A 24,806-nucleotide genomic window follows, 5' to 3' on the forward strand; every position below is an offset into this window, starting at 1 on the left:
TGTAGTTGTACAGAACATATAAAAATGGATACAGAAACGAAGCGCTGGGGAAAAGCATCAATGAACGGAAGGAGAAGGAGTGTGAACAAAGACCCGGGGGGAGGTAGGGGGGAACAAAAAAACTGCAAGAGGCGAAGGCCACGGCTCATCTGTGAGCGCAAGAAGGCACCCGGTAGCGCGGCCCCGGCCCGAGCCTGCGGCGGCGCGGATACCGCACGTCTCGTTGAGCAGCCGCAAAGGCCGGGCGCTCCGGAAGGGCGGCGCGGATACCGCAGGTCTCGGTGAGCAGCCGCAAAGCCCTGGTGCTGTGGAAGGGCGGCGCTTGGGGGCTCCGCGCTCCCGGTCCTGGTCCCGGTCCCGCCCCGCTCCGCCCTTGGCGCCCGCAGGTCCCGGCCCTGCAGTGCCACCGCCCACCGCCAGAGGGCGGCGCGCAGGCGGCGGCGCGCGGCCGCTCCGGGACTGGCGCCTCGCTGGTGCTGACGACGCGGCCCGTGCGGGAGCGGCGGCCGGAGCGGCGGCGGCGGCTGCGTTAGTGGCGGCGTTCGGTGTTTCGGCGGCTCTGCCCCTTCCCCGCCGCGCCATGCCCACCGTGGAGGAGCTCTACCGCAACTATGGCATCCTGGCGGACGCCACGGAGACTGCGGGCCAGGTGCGGTGTGGCTGCGGCCTGCAAGGCCTCGCTAGGCCTCGGGCTTGCGTAGCGCCACGGCGAGGAGTTCCGGGCCCAGGGGGTGCGGGCGGGCGGGCCAAGGTGCTGTCAGAGGGGCTCCTCGCCTCGCCGCACAGCCGGCGAGCCCCCGGGGCTGTGCTCGGGATGGGTTTCCTCAGGCCGGCGGCGGCGCAGAGCGGGTAGAAATGAGCAGCGTGCCCGAGGATCTGCAAGGAGCGCAGGAGCTCCCGTCGCTTTTGCAGCATTCGCGTCGTGTCTGCGGCTCTCTTTTAATGCAGCGTCTCGGATATTAACCGGTTCTTAGCTAGAGTCAGACTGTTTTTTCCAAGGGGGCGGGGAGTTTCGCCTGGCGAATTCAGGCCTTGAAGTCTTTGACGCCGTACTTGCAGATCCAGCGCACTTGCAGGTCTGGAGGGCGTCTGGAAGGCTGTCTTGCTACAAGGCTTGCTGAGGGAAGGTGAAGTCTGTTATGGTTTGAAAGCTGCCCGTAGCCGTTTGTTTATTTCTTCCTTGAGGCAAGAACATAAGGTTGACCCTCAAAACTGAAAAATATTTTTTTCTGTAAAATTTTGGCAAGATCTGCCATTTGTTTACACTATCACTGAATTATTCAAGAAAACGGGATTACTTGGAATGTTACCAATAGAAAACATTATGGTTAGTTACAACTAGTTTTGGAATTGCATTAGTTCCTCATTTTCCCAAATGGCCCCCTGAAAAAGCAGAAGATACTTTTTTTTTCTTTTTGGTCATAAAGTCAATAAGTAGGAAATTAGTTTTGCCATATCTGTATCTAACAGTGGATTTTAAACTAAATGAGAACACTGCTATACAATGTCACTTTAAAAGTTCTTTAAGAGAAGAAATATTTTGGTGGTTGGTTGGGGGCAAGGAGATGTTGAAGGTTTTTTTTTTTTTTGTATTAATTCCGGTCCGTTCACTTTGCTTGAGTGGTTATGCTGTAGTGAAACAAAGCATCCTTGCAGACAGTCCAACCAAAACATCACCTCAGAGCCAAAATCAAAGTGTAGATAAAATGTAGGCAACTGTGGGGAAAGGTGCAGAGTAAAATATGCTGTTACCTTGCCACTTCAGAAATGCACAGTTCATCTCACTTTGATTCTTGTGACTAGATTTTGTGAGGAAGTCTTAGGTAGAGCAAACTCCAGCATGGTTAAGAAATGCAGCCTGTGACAGGGTGGGTGTGTAAGAACCTCTGAGGGTAAGTATAGAATGGGGATTCCTAAAACACTCCCCCAGCTTTGCCCCTCTCTAGCTTTTGGGTTCCCAGAGCCAGAGGAAGTGTCTCTGTAACAAGCATAGCTTATGAGGTTATTCTTCAGTGAACTTTTCTGATGCTCTGTTGAACTGAGTGTGTTTCTGGCATATAAAGGTTCTGTGCTAAAACATTTCATTGTTTTGTTAACCTTTGTGGTGGAGTTACCTCTTTGAATTTGTCATTTCATAATCTTACCTGGTGGCTCCAGTTTCTGCATTCTGAGAAGCCATGAGTAATTGTTCCTTGTTCATTAGTTTTATCCCACTTAGTGCTTTATTATCTCTTAACATCATGAATGTGATCTCATCATGAATGTGATCTGCAAAACGTCATAGTCACCCTGTTTCAAGCAAAGAACCATTGAGCATGGGCAGGGGGACTACCAGAAGTTATGGCATCAAGAGAAGTACTGAGCTTGTAAAAGAGTGTCTCACTTGAGAAAGGTGCTCAGATATGAGGTGTCCACAAGAAGGTGAGAAGCTGAAAAAAACTATTAGGAAGCCAGCTGAAAATAAAGAGGAAGACAAACATTTCTTCGTAACATATTATGAAACTTGGCACAGGGCACTGCAGGGCAGGAATTAACTCAAGAACTAACCTAGAGAAGTTAATGGATGATTGGTCAATTAACAGTAATTGAAAACAAAGGTCTGGACACTATCTCCAGCTTAGGGCATTCCTTTGTTGCACATGGGAAGGGAATGCACAAAACAGAAGGATCACACTGCTTCTGTAGTTGCCTGTGGTTTTTCATTCCATGCTGCTAGGTACAGATAAAACCAACTCCTGCCTGAACTGTATTTTGCCTACATGGGAGAACTAATTAGCATACAGGAACACAAATGCAGGAACGCAGGCACTCTGCTCCAGTGCTGCATGAATGCTTTTTCATATGTATTAAGTTTTATGTTATGTGTTCTACAACAGAACTTGTTCTTAACATGCAGCCTGAGAGCCCATGCTGGTAATGTTGTGTGTTTTCATTGCTAGTTTCTGCTGGCTAATTCTTGCCTTTCCTGCTGAGTGCACTGCATTGGCCCAGCTACAGAGGGAGCTGGGTGGTGATGTGGTTCAGCTGAAAGACAACTGACTCTTTCACTGCTTGTTTTTCATCCAGATGTGTATCCCACTCCAGATTCTGGCAACACAGCTATCAACAAGCTGTAGGGAGTGCTTCAGGAGCATGGGCACTAAGTTTTAAGATGCAGCTTGCTTTAGAGGGCATAAAGGCTTTGTAAATTAGTATCTGTATTTGCTATGGGACAACTTCCTTGTGGAGTAGTGGTGATGACGTATATGGCTCTGGGAAATTTAATGTAAATAAAGCAAAGAAAGTGTCCTATGCTGTCAGGGTTGCTGTTCAGAGTAGAATAAGCTGTTTTAAGCATTTTTTTTCACAACCATGAGGAAAATTAATCTTAGAAGGTCCTGATTTCCACTGCTATCCTAATAATGCTGACTTCTATTTCACCAAAACACAGCTAACCACAAAAACTTCAATTAATTTAAAGTTTCGGTCCTGCAGGCAGAGAATTAGAAGCACCTAGTTGGAGCAGCTAGAGAAAAATTTACTGTTGTTGAAGTGTTTATTGCTATATTTGGAATATATATTTCTGTATTTAAAATTGGAGGTTTCTGGGCTTTTTTTAAAAACTAGTTTCCCTTAACAGTTCTTCTGAGCACTGTTTCATCCCAGATTAGCTACCTGAATACATACCAGAGATTCCAGGTGAAGTTAATTACCTGGATAGATGCTGAAGATACTTTAACACCATATATGTTAATAAGAATTTATGATCCACTGCAATGGCAGAGTTACTGGGAAAGGTAATCTCTGCTTCAAAGACATGAAGAAGAGAATCCATGAGCATACAAAAGGCAGAAACTCCTTGAAAAACTGGCCAAGTTCAGTGGCAGGGATCATAGAATTTCTTGCACTCATCTAATCACAGTGTGCAAGAGGGGTTACCCTTAGGGCTGGCAGCTGGAGCAGTACACTCTTCAACAGGTAGGAGCCAGAATAACAGTAAAAACCACGCAGCAGAGGCAAGTATTATGAAATTGGAATGGTTATATCAGTCTAAGAGAAAAATGTATTCCTCCGTAAGAAGCTTGTATAATATGGTTCACTTTAATAGTTTCAGAGAATGGGAGAAAAAAGTCCTTCCTTGTCTTGAGAATAAGCCAGGATTTTTCCATTTATGTGTTCTGGTTTTGTTTTTTTAGCATAAGGATGCCTACCAGGTGATCTTGGACGGTGTGAAAGGAGGTGCCAAGGAGAAGAGACTTGCAGCCCAGTTTATTCCTAAGTTCTTCAAGCATTTTCCTGAGCTAGCTGACTCAGCTATCAATGCCCAGTTGGACCTCTGTGAGGATGAAGATGTTTCTGTAAGAATAAGAACCTTGTAGCAAGTTGATTTGAATTTATATTTTGCTATTGTTTTCTCTTTTTGTTTAATGAGCTGTGTCTTTTGGGAGGGCAGGGTTGGCCTTTGGAAAACATAAATTTAATTGTATTCTTGCATTTAATTCATTGTGTGATGGTTTGGGAAGTTGCATCAGTTTTCATTTATTTATTTTAGCTCTCACCACTGATCAAAGGAATAGCTCTATAAAAAGAAATTTACAGTTTATTTGAATAGCATTTGTATGGCTTTCTAACAAAAGGCACTTTGTGGTAATTGATTCTGATAAATAGTGCTGGGAGACAGAATCTTGTTTGCACCTGAGAACCACGGGGATGTGATTCTGACTGTTGTGCTTCTTGAGATGCTTCATGCTGCTTCTGTGGTGCTGGTAGAAGCTGTACCTTTGAAGCATCTCTGTTTATCAGGTCTTAAGGGATTTGGATCATTCAAGGATTTTTTCAGTGCTGGAAACAAACCCTAGAGTTTATCCCTGCCATGTGCTCAACTGTAGAACTGTCCTCCCTGTCAGCAAATAAAACTCCTTAATAACACACATTCTAGCCTCTATTTTGTTGATCATATGAATGATTTTGTTAACAGAAGTGCTGTTTGAATTTGATTTTTCTCCAGTGCTCCCAGCTCTAAGAGCTCCCAGCCCTTATTTCTTCATAAATATGTCAAAATAGGGGGATTTGGGGTGTTATGTAATTCCTGAAATTTTTAATATTTTTTAATTTCTATGTTACTGACGATTTCAACAGATCCGGCGACAAGCAATCAAGGAATTGCCTCAGTTTGCCACTGGAGATAATCTTCCTCGGGTAGCTGACATACTGACCCAGCTTCTGCAGTCAGGTAGGAGACACATCCTGACTGATCTCATGGCACACCTAAATATGTATACAATTTTGCTTCTGTAGAACATTTTTCATTGATTCATAATTTATCCCAGTGCTGTTCATGTCCTTCCTGTGTTTTCTCCTGTTTTATATTTGCTGTACAGTTAGGCTAAAAGGGCACTAATTATTCTAATCAAAACCAAAAGTCTTTCTTTTAAATAAAACAGGTTTTTTTCATTTAAATTCTCTGAAAGCATCTGTAGAAAAAGGCATGGGGGTGGAAACCTTCCAGTTATGGACTGCAGCAAACTGCTTTCTGAAAAAGAGTTACTGAATTTCTGATCCAGTTTCTAGAACCTGAAAAGGCCTGAGGGCATTTTGTTCCATACAGTTGTATTTCTGGTGCAAAATAAATATTTTGGGGGTAAATTCGGAATTTAATATATGTTTAATCTCGGTAAGTTATAAAGTACTAAATATTAGGTGTTCAAACTTCTGTTAAAACTGCATGGTTAAGACTCTGGCCTTCTCAAGAATACAGGTTTTGGTTTGGGATTTTTGAGATTTATGCATTTCTTCATTTACTTTAGAGCGAAATAGTTCCTGCCACATAGAAATACTGTCGGTTTATTAGGAGTTTAAAAATAAATAACTATGTATTTTACATCATTATTAAGTGAAAGTTAGCTTGTTTATTAAAATGTCTAAATATATAGAATAATAACTTCCCTTCAAGTTTTCAGTCCTATCAAGTTTGTTTTGTTTTTTTTTTTTTTGCTTCCAGCTTCCATAATCATGGCTTTGAACTTCCTCAGTCTGATAGTTTTTAAAAATACAGGTTATGTTGTTTATAAGTAAATGCTGAGGACAGAATACTTCTTGTGCAGTATTAGCCATTTTGGTTTTATGCCCTTACCTTTCCATTTCAAGTGTATGTATATGACTTTTTTTTCTCTCTCCAGATGATTCTGCAGAATTCAATTTGGTCAACAATGCCTTGCTCAGTATATTTAAGATGGATGCTAAAGGTAAAGGACAGGTTTTCCTATACATGGCTTTTATTAATACTTTCCAGTCTGTAGTAGGATGAGAACAGGACTCAATTTTGAATCTTCTTAACACAGTGCGAAAGTGAGACTCACACTAATTGTTTGGTTTTGCAAACAGTACTGAACTTAATAACTGTGGATCTGAATTATGCAGACTGATAAAATAGTGTGAAATCTTATGTCAAGATATATGAAAATTGTATTTTTTTAAAAAGTTGGTATAGCAGTTATTTTAAAATGTGTAATGGAATATTAAAAGAGGGAACTTCTTCCTTCTGTGTAAATGGTCCAAGTCATAACTTCAAAAATAATTTGTGTTACCCAATTAATTCTCTATTCAGGGACTTTGGGAGGTTTATTCAGTCAGATTCTTCAGGGAGAGGATATTGTGAGAGAGAGAGCCATTAAGTTCCTTTCTACAAAACTGAAAACCTTACCAGAGGAAGTGATGACAAAGGAGGTGGAGGAGTTCATATTGACTGAATCAAAGAAGGTGAGCATCTGATTTCAGTTCAAATTCAAGTATTGTTCAACCATCCTTTGTAATTGGTGTGGTTTGGAGGTCTGTTTGAGCATTGTACAGATGTGATCTTGTACTTACCTATTCTGATACACTCCAAAGTTTGCAGCGTTTTTTGTGGTAATGGTAAAATCATGGCTCTTCTAATTTTGTAAGAGTGACTTTGATTAGAATTGGACCAAATCATTCACATTGGAAGGGGTCTTTGAGAGATTGTTCAGCTCAGTGAATCATACTCAGCTGAATTCTGATCAGACTTCCTGGTTTTTTTCCAGTTGGGTTTTGAAAACCTCCTACGAAGGAGAGTTCCTATACTCTCTGGGCAACCAGCTTCAATGTTCATTTGTCCTCAAGAGATCTTTTTTTCCCCTCTATGCAGTTGAAACCTCCTGTTTTAGTTTTGTGTCATTGTTTCATTCTGACCTTGTCCACCTCATCAAAGAACCTGGCTGCTATGGGCAGTGTCCTGCTCTGAAGTGTTGGAAGATTAGTTAGTTTGCTCCACCCACATAGAGCTCTCTTCCTTTAGGCTGGAAAAGCCTGATTGCTTTAGGTTCTCCTCATAGCTCATGTGCTCTAGACACAGATCAATCACCTTGTTGATTTATCTTCCTAAAGCTTATCAAGCACTTCCTCACACAGGGGAGCCCAATACTAGGTGTAGTATTGGTCAGATGAAGGCCCAGCTAAGGGCCTGTCAATCCTCTGTCCCTTTGTTTCCCTTAGTCTGTGCTCTTGTCCTTAGCCCAGAACACTACTTGTCAGCCAGGGTATGGTGCTGTCGCTTGTATTTAGCCTGCTGTCCCCCAGAACCCTCACTCTTCTCAGCAGAGCAGTTCCCCAGACAGTCAGTCCCCTACATGTCAGGGAAGTTGCTTCATCTCAGGTGCAGGACTTGGCATTTGTCTTTGTAGAATCTTCAGAGATTTCTGTGCATTCCCTAAGCTGAGAAAGTTGCAAGAAGCTTTAAAACAACCAGTAATGAGTAGATACTTGTTTAACATTTATTCTGCCTGAAGCATTCAAGTTTTGTTAGAAAGGAGTTTGTTCTCAACAAATACTTGTTTTAGAGTTAAAAAAACTGTTTCCTATGCGCAACTTGATGACAATTGCTTTGATTTGTAGGTGCATTCAATTATACTGAGTGTTTTTATGTGTTCCTTCAAACTTGTGTTTTTAAATTACTAAATGTTAAATTTAAATGCTAAATATTTGCATACTTTACCTTTTCAAATCCAGTAGGCTTGACTTGGAGGCTTGCAAACTGCCACTACAAAAATATGTTTTCTGTTTTTCTGTTAAGGTTCTGGAAGATGTGACAGGCGAGGAATTTGTTCTGTTCATGAAAATATTGTCTGGATTAAAAAGCTTACAGACAGTCAGTGGGAGGCAGCAACTGGTGGAGCTGGTAGCTGAACAGGCTGACCTGGAACAAACATTCAATCCATCGGATACGGACTGCGTGGACAGACTTCTGCAGTGCACTCGGCAGGCAGTGCCATTGTTCTCAGTATGTATTTGTTTGCTTTGCATGAGGACTATTGAGGAAGGTAATGACTGGAGCTTGGCTTTAGTGTTCCCAAGGATTATGTTTGAAAGACCACAAATCAGTACTTCTCCACCTTTAACCTCTAATGTATCCAAATGTTGGAAAACATCCTTAAAGCCTCCAAGCACAAAGATGCCTTGTGTTTTTCTCTTGTCTTTTCAAATTTAACTTACAGTGAATTATGTCAAGATTCTCACATTATTTTGTAATAATTTGATTATTTCAAGTCTAGTGCCAGGCAATTGCATAGCTTAAGGGCCTATTCTTGGGTTGCAAGCAATCTTTTCAGCTGCTGTTGTGATCATCCTCTGAATTTAGGATACCTGCAAGGAGGTCTCTGTCTTAGGAATAAGAGGGAAGTTTCATAAAGCTTTAAGGTACAGCTGTGAGGCAGGCATTTATAAGGGTGGAGGGGTGATAGCCCCTTCAGACTCAAGACTAACATGAATTAAGTGTGATGATTTATTTATGGGTTTGTTGTTTGGTTTGTTTTTTTTTTTTTTCAGAAAAATGTTCATTCCACAAAATTTGTTACTTATTTCTGTGAGCATGTTCTGCCAAACCTGAGCTCTTTGACTACTCTAGTGGAGGGTCTTGATATCCAGTTAGAGGTAAGCCAAAGCTAAAAGGTCTTTCAAATAGTGAAAAATAACCATCCTAGATAAAGATAGCTATTTGAAAAATCACAAGCTCTTTCCTCAAGTAGTTTTCATTTCTTGGCTTGTAGGAAAAGTAGCTGCACTAGAAAAAACATTTGCTCTTTTGAGGCATGACTGAGCATTGCCTTTTAAAGCGTGTGTCATCTGTCCCAAGCTTTTGAAGCAAGGTAGAATAAGTAGATCAGTGTAATCATTTTTATATTACTCTCAATTTTTTTTTAAGCACATAGCATTTACTGAAATGATGGTTGCATAGTTTGGGCTAATTTAGCCTCCTAAGGGAGTGGCTTAATGTCTGTAATTTTGTTTACATTAATCAGTGCTACAGCTTCAGTTAGATCTCTGTGGCTCTCACTTGAACGTGAGCTATGCTGCAGATGTGAGAGATTTAGTTTTGTTTACTTGTTGACTAATGCTTGTTGGGATTAGACACACAAACCTGTGTTTCTCTTTACAGTCAGGAAAAACAAATTAGGCATGTTCTTCCTTAAATTGCTTCCTGCTGTTTTGGGAGGGGTTTAGTTGTAATAGCTGGCCTCTACTGTGACAGCCATTACTGTGATGTGATAATTGATTTTAGGTTGAATGTTAAGCTTGTGTGCTTTCAGTTAACACATAAAAACCTGGCTATCCTTATGTGTAGGTTTTGAAGCTTCTTGCTGAAATGAGTTCATTTTGTGGTGATATGGAAAAGCTTGAATCAAATTTGAAGAAGCTGTTTGATAAATTGCTGGTAAGACTAATTCAGTTTTTATTCATGTAAAGCACTAAGAAATTAAGTTTTCATCAAAACAAGTTATTTTTATGTATTCATCTCTTTATCCTTTTTCTGAAGTGGCTATTTCAGAGATAGTCCTGTCCACGTATAGAAGGTTGAACATAATTTTGCCATTTAAAGCCTTTGTAGATAAAGAGCTGTTACCTGAGTAATTTTTTTAATCCAGTAAACTCATGTGTGTTTCTTCTTTTTAAATTTCATAGTCACGAGAGACTCATGTTGATGTCATTAAAAACTATCTGCACTGACAATTCTAAGCAAATTCAGCACTATTTCAGAAGCATTGGTGCAGTACATTATTGCTTCCTGTGGTAGTTGTGCCACCATAGTATTTCCTCTGACTCAAGTTACAGAAGTGTAGGTAAACCACCTGCACCAGGACTTTATTCAGTACTTCATCCATTAGTATGGAAATGGTGGATACTTCTTAAATTGTCAGCACAGATAAACCATCCAATTCAAACACTGTGAAAGAGCAGTCACTCAGCATAAGTGTGTCTCATGCATTTGTTTTCCTTTCTGTTCTTCAGGAGTATATGCCCCTTCCACCAGAGGAAGCAGAAAATGGGGAGAATGCTGGCAATGAAGAACCCAAGTTACAATTCAGTTATGTGGAGTGTTTATTGTATAGCTTCCATCAGCTAGGTCGCAAACTTCCAGACTTCCTCACAGCCAAGCTGAATGCAGAGAAATTGAAAGACTTCAAAATCAGGTAATGATTTAGAGGCAAGTGTTCATGCATGTTCTATTACAAGGTATTTGTTAAAAAATGTTAGTGGAGTTCCCTGGGACTCAGTACTGGGGCCCGCCCTATTCAGCATCTTTATCAATTACTTGAGTGAGGCTGCATCCTCAGTAAGTTTGTGGGCAACACCAAGTTGAGTGGGAGTGTTGATCAGCTGAAAGGTAGGAAGGCTCTGCAGAGGGTTTTGGACGGGCTGAGTCGATGGGCTGAGGACAACTGCATGTGATTTAGCAAGGTGGCATGCTGGGCCCTGCAGCTGGGTCACAACAACCCCATGTAACACTGCAGCCTTGAGCCAGAGTGGCTTGAGAGCTGATCAGCAGAAAGGGGCTTGGAGGTGCTGGTTGACAGCCAGCTGGGTAGGAGCCAGCAGCATGCCCAGGTGGCTAAGAAGGCCAGTGACATCCAGTGCTGTATCAAGAATAACATGGCCAGCAGAACCAGGACAGTGATTGTCCCCCTGTACTTGACACTGGTGATGCCTCACCTTGAATGCAATATCCAGTTTTGGGACTATCACTTCAAAAAGGACATAGAGGTGCTGGAGTATGTCCAGAGAAGGGCAGTGGAGCTGGGGAAAGGGTCTGGAGCACAAGTCTCATGAGGAGTGGCTGAGGGAGTAGGTGTTGTTTAGTCTAGAGAAAAGGAGGCTCAGAGCGAACCTCATTGCCTTCTACAGCTGCCTGATTGCAGGTTGTAGTGAGGTAGGAGTTGGTCTCTTCTGCCATGTCTCAAGTGAAAGGACAAGGAAATGGCCTTATGTTGCACCAGGAAAGGGTCAGATTAGATACTAGAGAAAAAAAAATTACTGGAAGAATGGTTGGGCTCTGGAATAAGTTGCCCTGGGAGGTAGTGGAATCACTGTCTCAGGAAGTGTTCAAGAGGCATCTGGATGTGGCACTTGGGGGTATGGTTTAGGTGTTACAGTTGGATTAGCTGATCCTGTAGGTCTCATCCAACCTTTATAATTCTCTGACTCTACAAAAGTGTCAATCATTGTCTGGATGCTAAAGTAGCACAAATCAGATTGATGGAAAACTTACTTTGAGCATTTTTCCTAAAGGGGAAGAAACAAGATTACAGCTTCCCTTTGCTTATGCTTTTGTTCTTACAGGAATATGTAAATTTTACTAAGGGATTGCTTTTAAATGTTTTAGGCTACAGTATTTTGCTCGAGGGTTGCAGGTGTATATTCGACAGCTTCGTCTGGCACTTCAAGGAAAAACAGGAGAAGCTTTGAAAACAGAGGAGGTAAGAATTGTTTAGGAATTCACATTTTTCTAATTGAGCGTACTGAAAGAACCATTGGCACATATTAATAGGCTGCAGTCAGTTTTAAGTAAAAATATATTAAAATAGATTAAGGAAATAATAGTGCTAACATTATTGCAACTGCATGTTACCTTATGTTACATTTTGCATATGAAGATGATCTGGTTTTGACTTTTAGCTGCTTGCTGCAGCCACATGTATTTGGTTTAATTGTGCTTCGTGCTTTGTTTTGAAGGGGAGATTTTCATATGTTGAGCAAAAAACACAGTGGGAACTACACTGGAACATTAAATGCAACTAGTTAGTGTGAAACTGCAAGAATCTTGAAAGCAGCTGTGATAAAAACTTGGAAGTATACACACCTTTCACTATCACTGTTACTATAGCAATTCACTAGGAAGAGCAGTGAGTTTAATGTTATGGCTTCGTGTAATGAGGTTGGCGTAAAGCTACTCGATGCTCACTGGTGTCTGTTTTTTTTTTTTTTCAGAACAAGATTAAAGTGGTTGCCTTGAAAATAACCAATAACATTAATGTTTTAATCAAGGTAAGTCTTCACATTATGAAGGACTAAATTCCCACTGCAGATTAACCTATGCAGAAGAAAGGAATAGATTTGACCCAAGTTGTTTTGTGTTATTGTGTATTGTGTTAGTTGGTGGCAGCTTAGCTTTTGCTGCTAATTTTCTTGGGATAGGGTGTGGACACACTTTCTTACATCACTAGTTGTCCCCAGGAAAAGACCACCTTGCTTCTTTAGGGGGTCTCTGGATTTTCTTGTTATTTCCCTTTCCTACAGTGTCAGTGAGAAGTACAGAATATTTCAAAAAGTTGCAAGGAGATATAAAGGAGGGAGGAGGCAAAGCTCCAAAACGCCTAGAAGAGATGGGCTGCAAGAAAGAGATTTTCATCTGGAGCCCATGAAACCATTCTGATTTCTTCTAACCCCCTTTTCCTCTCTTTCTTCACTCTCACTTCCCACAATAAACCAAAAACATGGCCCGCGATATTGAAAAGCCTATCTTGTACCACCACAGGGATATCAGATGTCTTCCAGCAGGAGCCCCTGTAATTCATTGTAAGATGCTTGATGTCCACAGGGAAGGAGAGAAAGCCTGGGCTTTCTCTGTAGATGCCCCATTCCTTGGAACATTCAAGGCTGGATTAGATGGGGGTCTGAGCAACCTGATCTAGTGGAAGATGTCCCAACTCATTGCAGGGTCATTGAAGTAGATGGTATTTAAACATCCCTTCCAACCCAAGCTAGTCTATGATTCTGCATTTGGTCAGTGTAAGACACTATTCTGCTAAGATAAATCCTACTTGAATTTCCTAGTAAAGGCAGCCAGATAAGGCAGTGTTCTACTGCCTTCTCTCTCTGCCGTGGGACTAAAGGGTTTTAAATTATTTGAAAGTTGTGGTTATTCTGGAGTCTAGTAAGTAGCTAAAATTTTGAAGTGCAATCAACATAAATTTAACTGTAGAATAAACTGTCCAATTCTGCATCCATAGGATCTCTTCCACATTCCTCCTTCTTACAAAAGTACAGTTACATTGTCCTGGAAACCAGTACAGAAGGCAGATGCAAGGTAAGAGTTCCTCATACAATAAAAGAAAACAGCAGGGTTTATTTTGTAAACAGTAAGGATTAACCTTCCAAGCTCTTGTCTGTACAATACAGACAGTATGTGAGCTAAAAGTTTTGCATCAAAAATAACACCCATCCTGTGGCTGTGGAGAGATGCTGTTAGTCTTGCTTTAGAGATACTAAAGACAATCAACTGGAGGCTCTTGTGAGATACTGTCATTCAAGGCATCATCGTTGGCTGCTGCTGGCTTCCAGTGGTTAATGTTTGTGGCTGAGCTGCTATTACTGTACTTGTCACCACAGGGGTGTAATGATATGTTTTTGTTTTCTTCTGTCAGTCAAAAAAGAGCAAGTGAAGATACAACCTCAAGTTCACCCCCAAAGAAAGCTTCTGCAGGACCAAAAAGGGATGCCAGGCAAATATATAATCCTCCCAGTGGAAAATACAGCAGTAACCTGGGTAGTTTTTCTTACGGTAAGTTAGGCAGCTTGGAAAAACTTCGTCTAGTGACAAAAGTTGTGTCTTAGAGTGGGGCGAATAAATATCACATTCATGGAAGATCAAATTGAACTATTGTGAATTTTCGTTTGTGCTGGTCTCTTCCTACTGTTGATGTATTGCAGTGTTTGAATGTTACCAGCCTATGACTTAGGTCATTTGCAAGTTAGTTTTAGTAGTGTTTTAATACCTAGAGTTAGTAATTGAACTGTTGTGTTCTCTGTTACGACACACAGTGCACCAGTTTCCCATTGAACAGGCCAGTTGCAGCAAATGGCAGAGCTGGGTCACCTCCTGTCATATGACTGGACCTGTGCTGCATTCCTATTACAGCCACTGCTGATGTTGCAGACCTGATCCAGAAGTTCTGAGAATTGCCAGGTCCACTGTGCATGCGCACAGTTATATCCTCGTGCTCCCAGTCACACTAAATCTGCCTTTCTGCAAGTCGTATTTTTGGGTGAAGCGCAAGAGCAGTTGCAGACTGAATGAGTAGGACCAGCAGTGGCAGCAGCCCATTCCTGTCTTTCCTGTAGGCCCATTTGTCCTACCTCTGGAAAGTAAAGAGTCTGCTGTGACAAATTGTCACCCACACCCACATGTTGAAAAACTACTCTAAAGTTTTGGCAGATACATAAAGCAAAGAGAAAACACCATCTGAAAATTTCTTATTCTAGACTTCAGGTGACACACCTGTGTCTTTCAAGATAAGCTTGTAATCCTGCAGGTCTAAAGATTGAGAAGTTTTCAACCAGAAAAGTTTTATTGCTTGCTACTGTTTCTTGTTAGTGAGATGATTCAGCCTTATCAATCAGCTTCTGATTTCTATAGCCTTTAAAACCAGCATGCAGTTCTCTCTGTAGATGAATATAAACTGTATTTTAAGACTGTACATGAAGAAAAATCTTGAAAGGGGAATGAGGGTTTGGTACATCTTCAAACAACTCCAAAGAAACTATATAAATTTACTAAGGTTTGTGTTGTTGGGAATTTTTTTGCTGTGATCAAGTATGTTCTTGACAAAGAGAAAGGAAAAACTTTCCTACAGTATGCAAATAGTTTGTGTGGTATCCATCTCTAGCTAGGATTTGTAACTGAATGACGATATCAACCCCAGGAAAAGGAATAATATGCTGGTGATATTGTTAAGGATAGGAAAGGACAGATAGAAAGACAAAGTTCTGGTTTTCCATAGTTTTAAAAAATCACTAGTAGCAAGTCAGACTGACACCCCAAGGTTAATATTGTGTTATTGAACAGCCAGTTTTCAATTCTGTGGTGATGGATTGCCCCAGATATAGTCCTAAATTACAGGGGCAGTTATGTATCATAGTATTAGTATGCAGAAAGGCTGCACTTAATTTGGATGGGCTCATTCTCCTGACCTCCTTTTAAAATTAGTGGGGTCCATTTTCCATCAGAAAATAACTCAGCAATCTCATGGTCCATAAGGAAGCATAGCCTCAGAAACTGAAGTTATCCTTCAGTACCTCCAGACCCTACTATTCAGATTGGGTCTGTATACAGCATAAAACCTTCCTGAAAAGTTTTGACTCTTTATTTCAGAGCAAAGAGGTGGTTTCCGAGGTGGACGAGGAAGAGGCTGGGGAGGACGTGGCAATCGCAGCCGAGGAAGAATCTACTGAGAAGACTGCTAAATCTTCCATGCCCCTGTAGGGCTAAAGTGAAAGTGCTACTCAGCAAGTTTGCTTGGAGCATTGTTTTCTTCAAGGACTGCCTTCCATTGAGACTGACTTAAATGTTCTTTATACCTTTGTATGTATGATCTACTTTTCTAACGGACTACAACTTGTCCATAGTGAAACTACAACTGTATTTTTGGATGCTTACAGTCAGCAGTTTTGGGTTCTTACTTTTGAAGTGTCTTCAAGATTCAAAATTGGAAAAGAGCATAGATGTTTCATCAAAAGCTGCATCTTGACAGTTTGTATATTAACCTAAAAGTCAGCTACTGCATAACTGAAATGTATAATTGAGTTTATGTATTAAGTAATAGGCAGGAAAGGCATGACAACAGAGATATGTGTTAGATAAGCTTAGCAGCTGAAGTAATCCTTTCCTCATCTGTAACCATATTTTGCAATATGTGGAGAAGAGTACCATTGTTAAATTTGCTTTGATTTACTTTCTTTAATTGAATTTAATTAAACACATGCTGTTTTTTTAAAGTTTGCAACGTGGCTGGAAATCTGTCCTGCTTGTAGCATGAAGCAGTCTTCTTACTTAGAGATGTGGAGAATGTGGCATTTTTTGGTTTGCACATCTTACTCTTCTCCGTGCATTGTAATACAAAAGTGATGTTTTGAAAATTAATTTTAATGTTTAATATGAATATGTGCATATAGTTATGCCGTGAAATCTCAGTAAATGAATAGCATAAAAAACCAAAACAATAAATGACGAATTATTTAAGGAATCGGTTAAGACTGATGCAGTGATTAAGCTTCATAGACTGGAGCTGGACCATAGGTGTTTCTGGCTCTTTTCTGTTTTATGGAGATTTCTGGATTAGTTGGCACTTGAAGGTGGGCTGGTTGGTTGGTTTTTCTTGTTTTGTGATTTTTGTGTGTGTGTGTTTTGGTTCTTTTTTTAACCAATAGTTGCATTTAAATATATATAAATAAAATTGTATTTTGGGTAACATTGAAAAATTCCAGCTACATAGTTCAATTCAGCTGGAAAAGTTAACAATTCCGTGGTATTTTTTTTCCATAGCAATTTGAGATTTTTATTTACTGATGTGCACTCAGAAAATGCAATGTAAGAGCACAATGCTTTTTTTTTTTTTTACTCTCACCACTCAAATTTTTAACTTCTCAGGTCATTCAACATTGTAAAGGAATTAGTATATAGTAAAAAGAAGTCAAAGCAGGAAAAGAATTAAGTTTCCAGAGCATGTTGATGTAAAATACCTTAGGCCTTTAGAAGAGTGAATAATACTTCTTATCCTCCTTTTTTTTTGCCCAGTGCTATCCACAGAAGGTGATGTCTCCCTACCCTAGTTCCATTTGTATTTGCTTGTGAATCTCATTCAGGTGTTTTCATTAACACTCTTTGATATTTATCACTACAATCAGAAGGCCAGAATACCAAAATTATGTCAAAGTTAGAAACATTGTTGAGGATGCTAAATTCAAAGTCTGTTTTTGCTTAACTCTGGAACAGTAGGTAGGAAACTTTGGATATTCCAGGACATGTGAGCTGACTTTGTATTTCTCATTACATGCCAGCTGCTAAACTCTGATTTGGCATTAAAACCATGAAACTTGGCTAAATGCTTTGAAGAAATTTGTGAGGTCAAAATGTCGCTCTGAAAATAGGCACTCGATATGTAATAAGCTTCTACTGGGAGGAAAAGAAAGGAAAAAGAAAAGACATTTTGCACTTGTGGGTATAATTGGTATTTTGAGGGGATTTTATAATGTAATCCCAAAGCCTAAACATAGCTTGTATTTAGACTAGGAACTAGGTACTAGCAGCTTCTTTTCTCACTGAATTTTGGATGAGTTTTCTTTGTGTGACTCCTATATTTCAGAGGTGATGTGCAAAGCTCTTTTGGCCTCAGAAGTAGTTAGATTCTTTTTCCCCAGTTTCCTATCTAATTTTAACATAGTGAGTTATTGTGGAAACACCTGTTTGCCATCTTGAATTGTAAATGCTCCCTTACAGCTTTGGAATAAATTCATTTTGTAATTTTGTTTGGCTCATTGTTTCACAGTTATTCTGTCACCTTAGTAAAAGAAGTTCTGTGGTACCTTTTTGTTGTAGTTCAGTTACTCCTTAAGTTGCTGTAGATGCAGAAAGCTGTTTACCACTACGAAATCATAATAAGATTGAATTAACTGCTTCGAGTTTTAAGTAATTCAACTTTCAAATGCAGAATTTTGAGGGGGAATTTAAATATTTGGCAAAAGCTGCATGTTTACATCTTATTTGGAAATTCAGTGAAAAGGAGTCAGTCATTGTCTTACTCAAGCTCCTCGATGCTGACAGGTATTACAGCGGTTTTCTGAGGTCCCAGGATGAGGGAAGAGACGAGACAGTTGACTCCATGCATCAGAAGGCTTGATTTATTACTATATGATATATAAGATATAAAAACTATACTAAAAGAATAAAGAGAAGGATTTCACTACAAAGCTAAGCTAAGAATCGCATAGAATGTGTAAACTGAAGTCTTCTCAGCCTGAGATGGGCCGAACAGGTGAATTGTGATAGGCTCTTAATTGCAAAAAGTCTGACGGGGCCAATCACAGATTTCTCCCCGTTGCATTCCACAGCAGCAGATAAGAATTGTTTAGTTTGTTCCAAGGCTTCTCAGCTCTCAGGAAAGGAAAATTCCTAAGTAAAGGATTTTTCATAAACTATGTCGGTGACAGACAGGGTGATACAGTTTGTTAGTACCTTATGAGAGGAAAGCTAAAACAATTTGATGGATGAAGGTGTGGGTGTTAAGGTCTTTGAAATGGGTCCCAGTGTCTCTCCTAACTTTGGGCAGCAGGTTTGTTGCAGAGCCTGGACAACTTGGCTCCTGAAACAGACAGTCTGCACTTTGGTGTAAAATGGGAGGTTCAAGGGAGGAATATGTGGAAGGCGGTTCAGGAAGGCTGACCTTCCTGGTACCTCAGCCAGTGGGGAAAGGAAGAGGGCAACATGTGGCCAGTTAAGGATAAATGGAGGCTTGCACCCTCCAAAACCCCTAGAAAGAAAACCCCACGGCTGTGTCCCTCAGTGGACTCCTTTCTTTTACTGGAATAAAGTTGCAGGACTCCTGTCTCCTTTTTGGACATCAACCTCTGGCGTTTGTGGATTTTCCTAACACTTATAATAGAGCAAGAGCCACTTGGAAGGGCAGCCTAGGGGTTTTTGTGGAATGTAATGCGCCGTCAGAGTTTTCTGATTTGAAAACTCTGTCAGCAGTAAGGAGCTATCATACTTGGGCGGTATTTTCTCTAGGTTAATAGAAAACAAATCCTTTGAACCACTGACACCACTTTGTAAACTTGTTCTTGTTTCTACTTAATGAGTTTGAGTTGTGAATGAATGTTGCTGTTAATGCGCTAGGAAGTTTGATGTTCCCAAGAAGCTGGACTGCAGAAAGATCGAACAGAAACATTTGAACGTGGCAGCTTTTAGATTTCTCTCGGTACTGAGGAAACAAGCTTCCGCTGCTTGGTTGGTATTTACTGTCACATAGAACAGGAAAAGAAAAGTTCAGGTTTTGCTGTGTAACTGAAAAGCATTAGAAGGGATGTGGCGTTCAGAGCCCTCTTCACCCAGCTCCTGGGAAGGCTGGCATTAACTGTGTGTGTGGCTGCAGGGACGGCTTGGTTTGCGCTGGGTACAAAGTCGCTCCCTCGACCCGTCGTGGCAAATGTTCCAGTGCCCCGGACAAAAATAACTTCTTTTAAATTGAAATTCAGAGTGTCGCCACACGGCGCTTGTTGGCATTTAACGCCGGCTTTGTGCCGTTACCGGCGGCTGCCAGGGCTGCGGGAAGGCGCCGTTGGCCGGACCCGGCTCCTCGCGCGGGGCAGTCGGTGCGCGGTACTGTAACGGTGCTCCAGGGCCGCGCCCCCGCTGCTGTGCGGCCCATCAACCCGGGGCTGCTCCAAGACTGACAACGTTCCAGCCGCAGGCTCCCGGCGCCACCGCGGGCACCGACCCGGGCCCGGGCCCGCCCCCGCCCCCGCCCCGCCCCGCCCCCCGGCGCGGCCACACCGGGCCGAGCGCGCGGCACCGCCCGCTCCCAAAATGGCGGCAGCCGCCGTTCCGCTTCCGGGGGGTGCGAGCAGGCCGGGACTGGGGAAGATGGCGGCGGCTGGAGCGTCCGGGCGGGGCGGGTTGGGACGGGTATGGGTCTTCTCCGGCTGGGCCCTGGGCCTGTGCTCGCTACTGGCCTCGGGGACGCGGCCTGCCGCTGCCACCACCCACTGGGTGGTCACCGAGGACGGGAAGATCCAGCAGCAGGTGAGGGGCCCGATGGACGCGGGGCGCTTCCCAGCCGGCTGCGGAGGCACGGAGAGCCCCTGTCCGCGCCGTCACTCACCCATAGCCCTGGTCTGCCCCGAGCTGTGCGGCGCTGGGCACGGGGCTGCTCGGCCGGCTGCGAAGCCCTGCCTGTTCCCGCAGCCGCTGCAGCAGCCGAGCGCCGGTGCCGGTGGCTCCCGCGGCACAGGGGTCTCCCGCAGCGAGCTGGCCTCGCTTGTGAAACGTGGCTTGAATCCGCCGGAGCCGAGGCAACGGGGAGGGGCGGTCGGTGGGTTGGGGTGAATCGAGGATGGAATTCGGCTGGAACTCTGGAGCAGCGGCGGTTCCTGCCTAGGGAGCGCTCCCGGGGAGCCCCGGCACGAGGCCGGGTCCCGCTTTGCTGGCGAAGGCAGCGGTAACGCGGCCCCGGCTCGCAACCGGGACCCGAGCGGGGCTGGTCCCGGGCAGTCCCGGGCTCCTCGCCGGGGCGAGGAGATGTCAGTGAGTTTGCGATTTTTCACATCCAGCCGCACCCGACCCGGCCGCTTTTCCTTCCTGCTGGAAGTAGGAAAGAGAAACCGTGGCGTGTGTGCTGGATGCAGGAGCACACGCACGCCCTGTGGGTTTAGTCAAAATGTCTTATTTTAGTGGGCTGTGCCTCATGTTCACTAAGCGGCTTGAAAGAGTCGATCTGTATCTCATATTTAGGCTTTTTCTTAGTTGCTTGCCTTCCTCTTTGTTGTTAAGGGAGCAGTACTAGAAATTTACTTTGCTGTCAGATCTGTCCGTTTCTCTCTGGAGTGGAAGAGTTGATCTCTGCAGCAAGCAATGTGGCCTTCCCCCTGTACAAAAGAGTGGAGACATGAATGTCTATTATCAGCTTCCATCTGTGAGGATTTTTAGCCGGGTTTTCCTGTTAGAATGCAGTGAGGTCCGCAGGTGGAGCAGACTTTTCTCTGCAGGAAACTCCTGTTGTCTTTGTGGTTCTCGGGCACTTTGGCTGTCTGGGTGGATCCAGGCACTCTAACACCCTCATTAATAATAAATTAATTAATGACACCACTTCCAGTGCTATCTCATCTCTTTTCCCCACTTAACATAAGGGGGAAGTGGTGCAAGTATATGATATTGGTCTGGAAGCATCTGTGTGTGTATCCTGAGTGTATATTATGAAATTTGGGCCAATTGTTGACTTTGATTATTGCAAGAAAAGCAGCTGTGACTTAGAAAAAATCCAATTAGATAAACAGGCTTGAAAATCTTATTAGCTAAATTCATTACTTATTTTAAGGAATGGCTTTTCATGATGTCACTTAACTGATGGTACAGGTAGAAGCTTCCACCATACCATTGCTATGTGTTAGTCTTTTCTTTTACTGTTCCAAATGCTTTGTAAGCAGGGGCATTCACATGTTCCCTCTGTCAAGTTCTCAAAGCCTGTAAGTGAGGTGAGAAAACAGTATCTGTGGACTAACTTCTCTTACTTGCATGGTCAAAATCAATTCACCCATTTCCAGCAAGGAAATTCCAATTATAAGTATGTTCTTATTTGTACAATGAGAAGCTGGATTCTTCGGTACCTGGAATGTAGTGCCCCAAATTGTCCAGTGAGCTTTTTGTAATTAGATGCATTTTGGCATCTGTTACTGTCATGTCCCTGGCTTTTGTGAAAATTGTATTTAAATTTGTGGTTATTGCTATTGCCAACTCCACATGGCACCTCTGAATTTGATTTTTTCACTTACTTATGTTTTGGGGAATCACTGGACAAGTTTTTTAGTGAACTTCAATGTTGTTTTAAGTGCCGAAATGTAGCAGTAGTTCGGTAGTTAGCAGCAAATGTCCCGCAACAGGCAGGAATAGTTTTTGTCCCACTCTGCATTGCACAGGTGCAGTCACTGCTTGAGTGCTGCATACAGTTTTGGGTGCCTCAGGATAAATACATTTACACTCCTAGACTCTGTGCCCTCCAAGAGGAGAGCAAGCAGGAGGATGGAAGCTCTCAAGGGTAAAAATTACAAGAAGCAGCTGAGGTCACTCAGCTCATTCAGCCTAGTTCTGGAGAGACCTTGTCCAAGCCTACAACTTCCTCAAGCAAGGCAGTGGAAGGGCAGGTGCTGATCTCTCTCTGGTGACTGGTGAGAGGACATGAGGAAATGGAGTGAAGCTGTGCCAGGGCAAGTCCAGACTGGACATTAGGAAAAGGTTCTTCACAGACAGGGTGATCAGTCACTGGAACAGCCTCCCCAGGGAAGTGGTCACAGCACCAAATGTGTCCAAGTAGTATCTTAGCAGCACTTGGAGGATTCATAAGGGATTTATCTGTTAATTGGTAGAACCACAACATTCCAAAATATAATACCAGCAACTTATTGACAGGATAAAAGCCTCCAACTTCACTGCAGAGCATTCCTTTGCTTAAATTTTTCAGAATATTCATCATTAAGTTATGTATCATGAGAACTCATGGGTCCATTCCAAATTGAGATACTCTCTGATTCATTGGCAGTGGAAACCTCTGCATGTTATGTGCATCAGGGTCCTCACCCCTCAAATGGGCTTTGCTGGCCCTCAAAGTGAGGACAGAGAGCTGAAGCAGGTGCCTTCACGTGGTGCCTGGTGGAGGGGCACGATCACGCCCCTTGCCCAGTGGGCTCCAGCCTTGCTGCTGCAGCCCAGGGTGCAGTTGGCTGCTTCAGCTGCAAGGGCTCGCAGCTGCCTCGCCACCGGAGGCTCTCCCCACCGGAGCCCAAATGCCACTTCTGGAAAGTTGTTTTTCATTCAGCCCCAGCCTTTACTGCTGTATGGGGCTATTTCATCCCATGGGCTTGTGGCTGCTGTTGATGACTTCATGAGACAGGTCCCTGTTAGCCCATTATCCATCACCTTGTCTTGCTGCAGCCCTGCAATGGCCACACTTCCCCACATCTGCAGAGGACACCAAGCTTGTGCTTCTTTTTTACTGCTGTCAGTAGTAAAGAGTTGTGTTAGTAACGATTGGTATTGATCCCTGAGCAATGTTGCTGGTGGTCAGCCGTTGTTGGACCTTGCCCTGCTCATTGCAGTGCTTCCAGCACAGCAGTCTCTGACTGGAAGTGGTTGCTGGTGGCCAAGAGTGGTGATACTAATCAGCATTTATATGATTTAATTTTGGAAATACTAGCATTCTTAAAGTCTGAAATACCTCTTCAGAAATTACCAGCTTTTTAGAGAGGCACAGGCTTGATCTTCACTTGGACTACTTCAGTTTATCTGAATGAAGCCTCTATAATTAGGAGGTAGGCAAAACTTAATTGATAGTAAGACCCCAGACATTCCCACTGCTAAATGAGCCACGATCAGTGGAAATGCAGATGTGCACCAGTGACAAGTGACTTCCTTGTAGCTTTGCATTTGCTACTGTGAGCTTTGTTTTCCTTGTTACCAAAGTGTGGAACCTGTGGATGAGGAGCAGACAGCAGATGGATCCTGACCTAAATGCAAAATATAGTTGCTGGAATGTGTTTGAGGGAAGAAAGGTGAGATTATTATACATTATTGACCTAAAATCTCTCTTAGCTGTTTCTCATTACAGCGCAGCAAGGGTGCAAGGATTTATTATGAGACTCTATTCAAGCATTTAAGTGAGATTGACTTTTCTGTGACACAAGACCACAGGAATACCTTGGCTCAGCCTTGATTTCCTAGTGGTACAAAAACCTGGCAGCTGTGGCAAAATTAACACAAACTGAACAATTTTCCATATATCATCAAGATCTCATCTAGTAAACAGGAGTACTTGCTAAGTAGGCACTGTTCAAGTTTCTAGTGAGCATTTCTAAATGACAAAACAAATTACTAGCAGTTCATATAATATTTCAGAGTCTCAGTCATCAAGAAAAAAGCTGTCAAGCTGTATCTGTTGCTATAGTAGCTGGTTTTCAGATCAAAGACATCATTCTCTGGATCAGTTCATGTTCTTGTTTTAGTCTGAATCTACCTTCAAATGTGTTCTCATGCAAAGCCAGAGACTGACTAATCGTCTCTCTTTAATGAGATTATATCTGCTCAGTGCTCATGTTTATAAGCCATTTCACAACTCACAGTATAAAGTTCAGGCTAATATATAACTGATTTTAGACAGTGCTTGTCTGCCAGTAGGGAAGCTAGTCACTCTACAGAAATACTAGTGTGCTTACAGAGAAGAGAGAAACTTGGTGTAAAGAGGGGACAGACAGTTGTCAGATGAAATGCAGTGCAGAGTACAGTCATTCATGGCTTTAATGGTGGGGACCAGCTGCTACCACGGCTCAGAGACCTGACATACGAGAGCAGAGGTGGGGTCTTTGTAGAGATGCCTTGATGGAGGTGATTAAAACTGAGCAAGCTAGTGGGGACTCAAAGGGCTGCCTTTTTGTGGACTGCTGTAAACTCTAAGGAAGTTAGGTCACAATAATTAAGCGAAGCAGAGAAACTTTCCAGGCAGATGATCCAAAGCAGGATTGGGAAAGGAGCAAAGAGCCCCTGGCAAGAAATCTGAGTTGGCAAAAAGTTGTTTTAGTTTTAATGTGTTGTCATGTGTTTTGAGGTTCATGAGAGATGATCTGGAGAGGAGAGTCAAAGAGCAATGCTGGCTAACTTATTTGGAACTAAGACAACCAGCTGCTCAGTGAATGTGACATCTGAATTTCCTGCAGTGCTGTAGTGTGCTTCACTATGGCTTAGTCCAGTAGAGAGGAGAGACAGTAGATACCAGTTGTTCATTTGGTTGCAGATTTGAGTGCAAGTGCACCTCACAAGCAGCCAAGCAGGTTGATACATGGATGGCTTTAGAGTTAGTTTATGCATTACTCTGGTGTCTGAGTGTACATGTGTGCTAACAGGTTGAGATGAGAGCAGTGATCCATGTGCTCAAGAATACAGGAAAAGCAGCCATCCAAACCCAAGGAAAGCTGAGATTCTAGTGCAGCCAAATAAAAAG

General features: G+C 42.7%; 2 protein-coding genes across 2 annotated transcripts in view; both read left to right on the top strand.

Moving 5' to 3' along the window:
- The first annotated feature begins 435 nt into the window (after positions 1-435).
- On the top strand, positions 436-17,573 carry API5 (apoptosis inhibitor 5). Its single transcript, XM_009102145.4, has 14 exons — positions 436-649; positions 4,176-4,337; positions 5,119-5,212; positions 6,159-6,224; positions 6,587-6,738; positions 8,069-8,275; positions 8,821-8,925; positions 9,617-9,706; positions 10,282-10,463; positions 11,654-11,747; positions 12,259-12,315; positions 13,281-13,357; positions 13,695-13,831; positions 15,422-17,573. The coding sequence occupies exons 1-14, from the start codon at positions 581-583 to the stop codon at positions 15,499-15,501; spliced, it is 1,572 nt and encodes a 523-aa protein (XP_009100393.1). The 5' UTR covers positions 436-580; the 3' UTR covers positions 15,502-17,573.
- Positions 17,574-19,592: 2,019 nt separating this feature from the next.
- The window catches only part of TTC17 (tetratricopeptide repeat domain 17), a 55,077-nt gene continuing 49,863 nt past the window's right edge, over positions 19,593-24,806 (top strand). Inside the window, exon 1 of the mRNA XM_009102144.3 lies at positions 19,593-19,846. Coding sequence (XP_009100392.3) covers positions 19,631-19,846 — 216 coding nt within the window. The 5' untranslated portion in view covers positions 19,593-19,630. The remainder of the gene's footprint in view (positions 19,847-24,806) is intronic.

This window comes from Serinus canaria, chromosome 5 (assembly GCF_022539315.1).
Source record: "Serinus canaria isolate serCan28SL12 chromosome 5, serCan2020, whole genome shotgun sequence".
Classification (NCBI taxonomy): Eukaryota; Metazoa; Chordata; class Aves; order Passeriformes; family Fringillidae; genus Serinus; species Serinus canaria.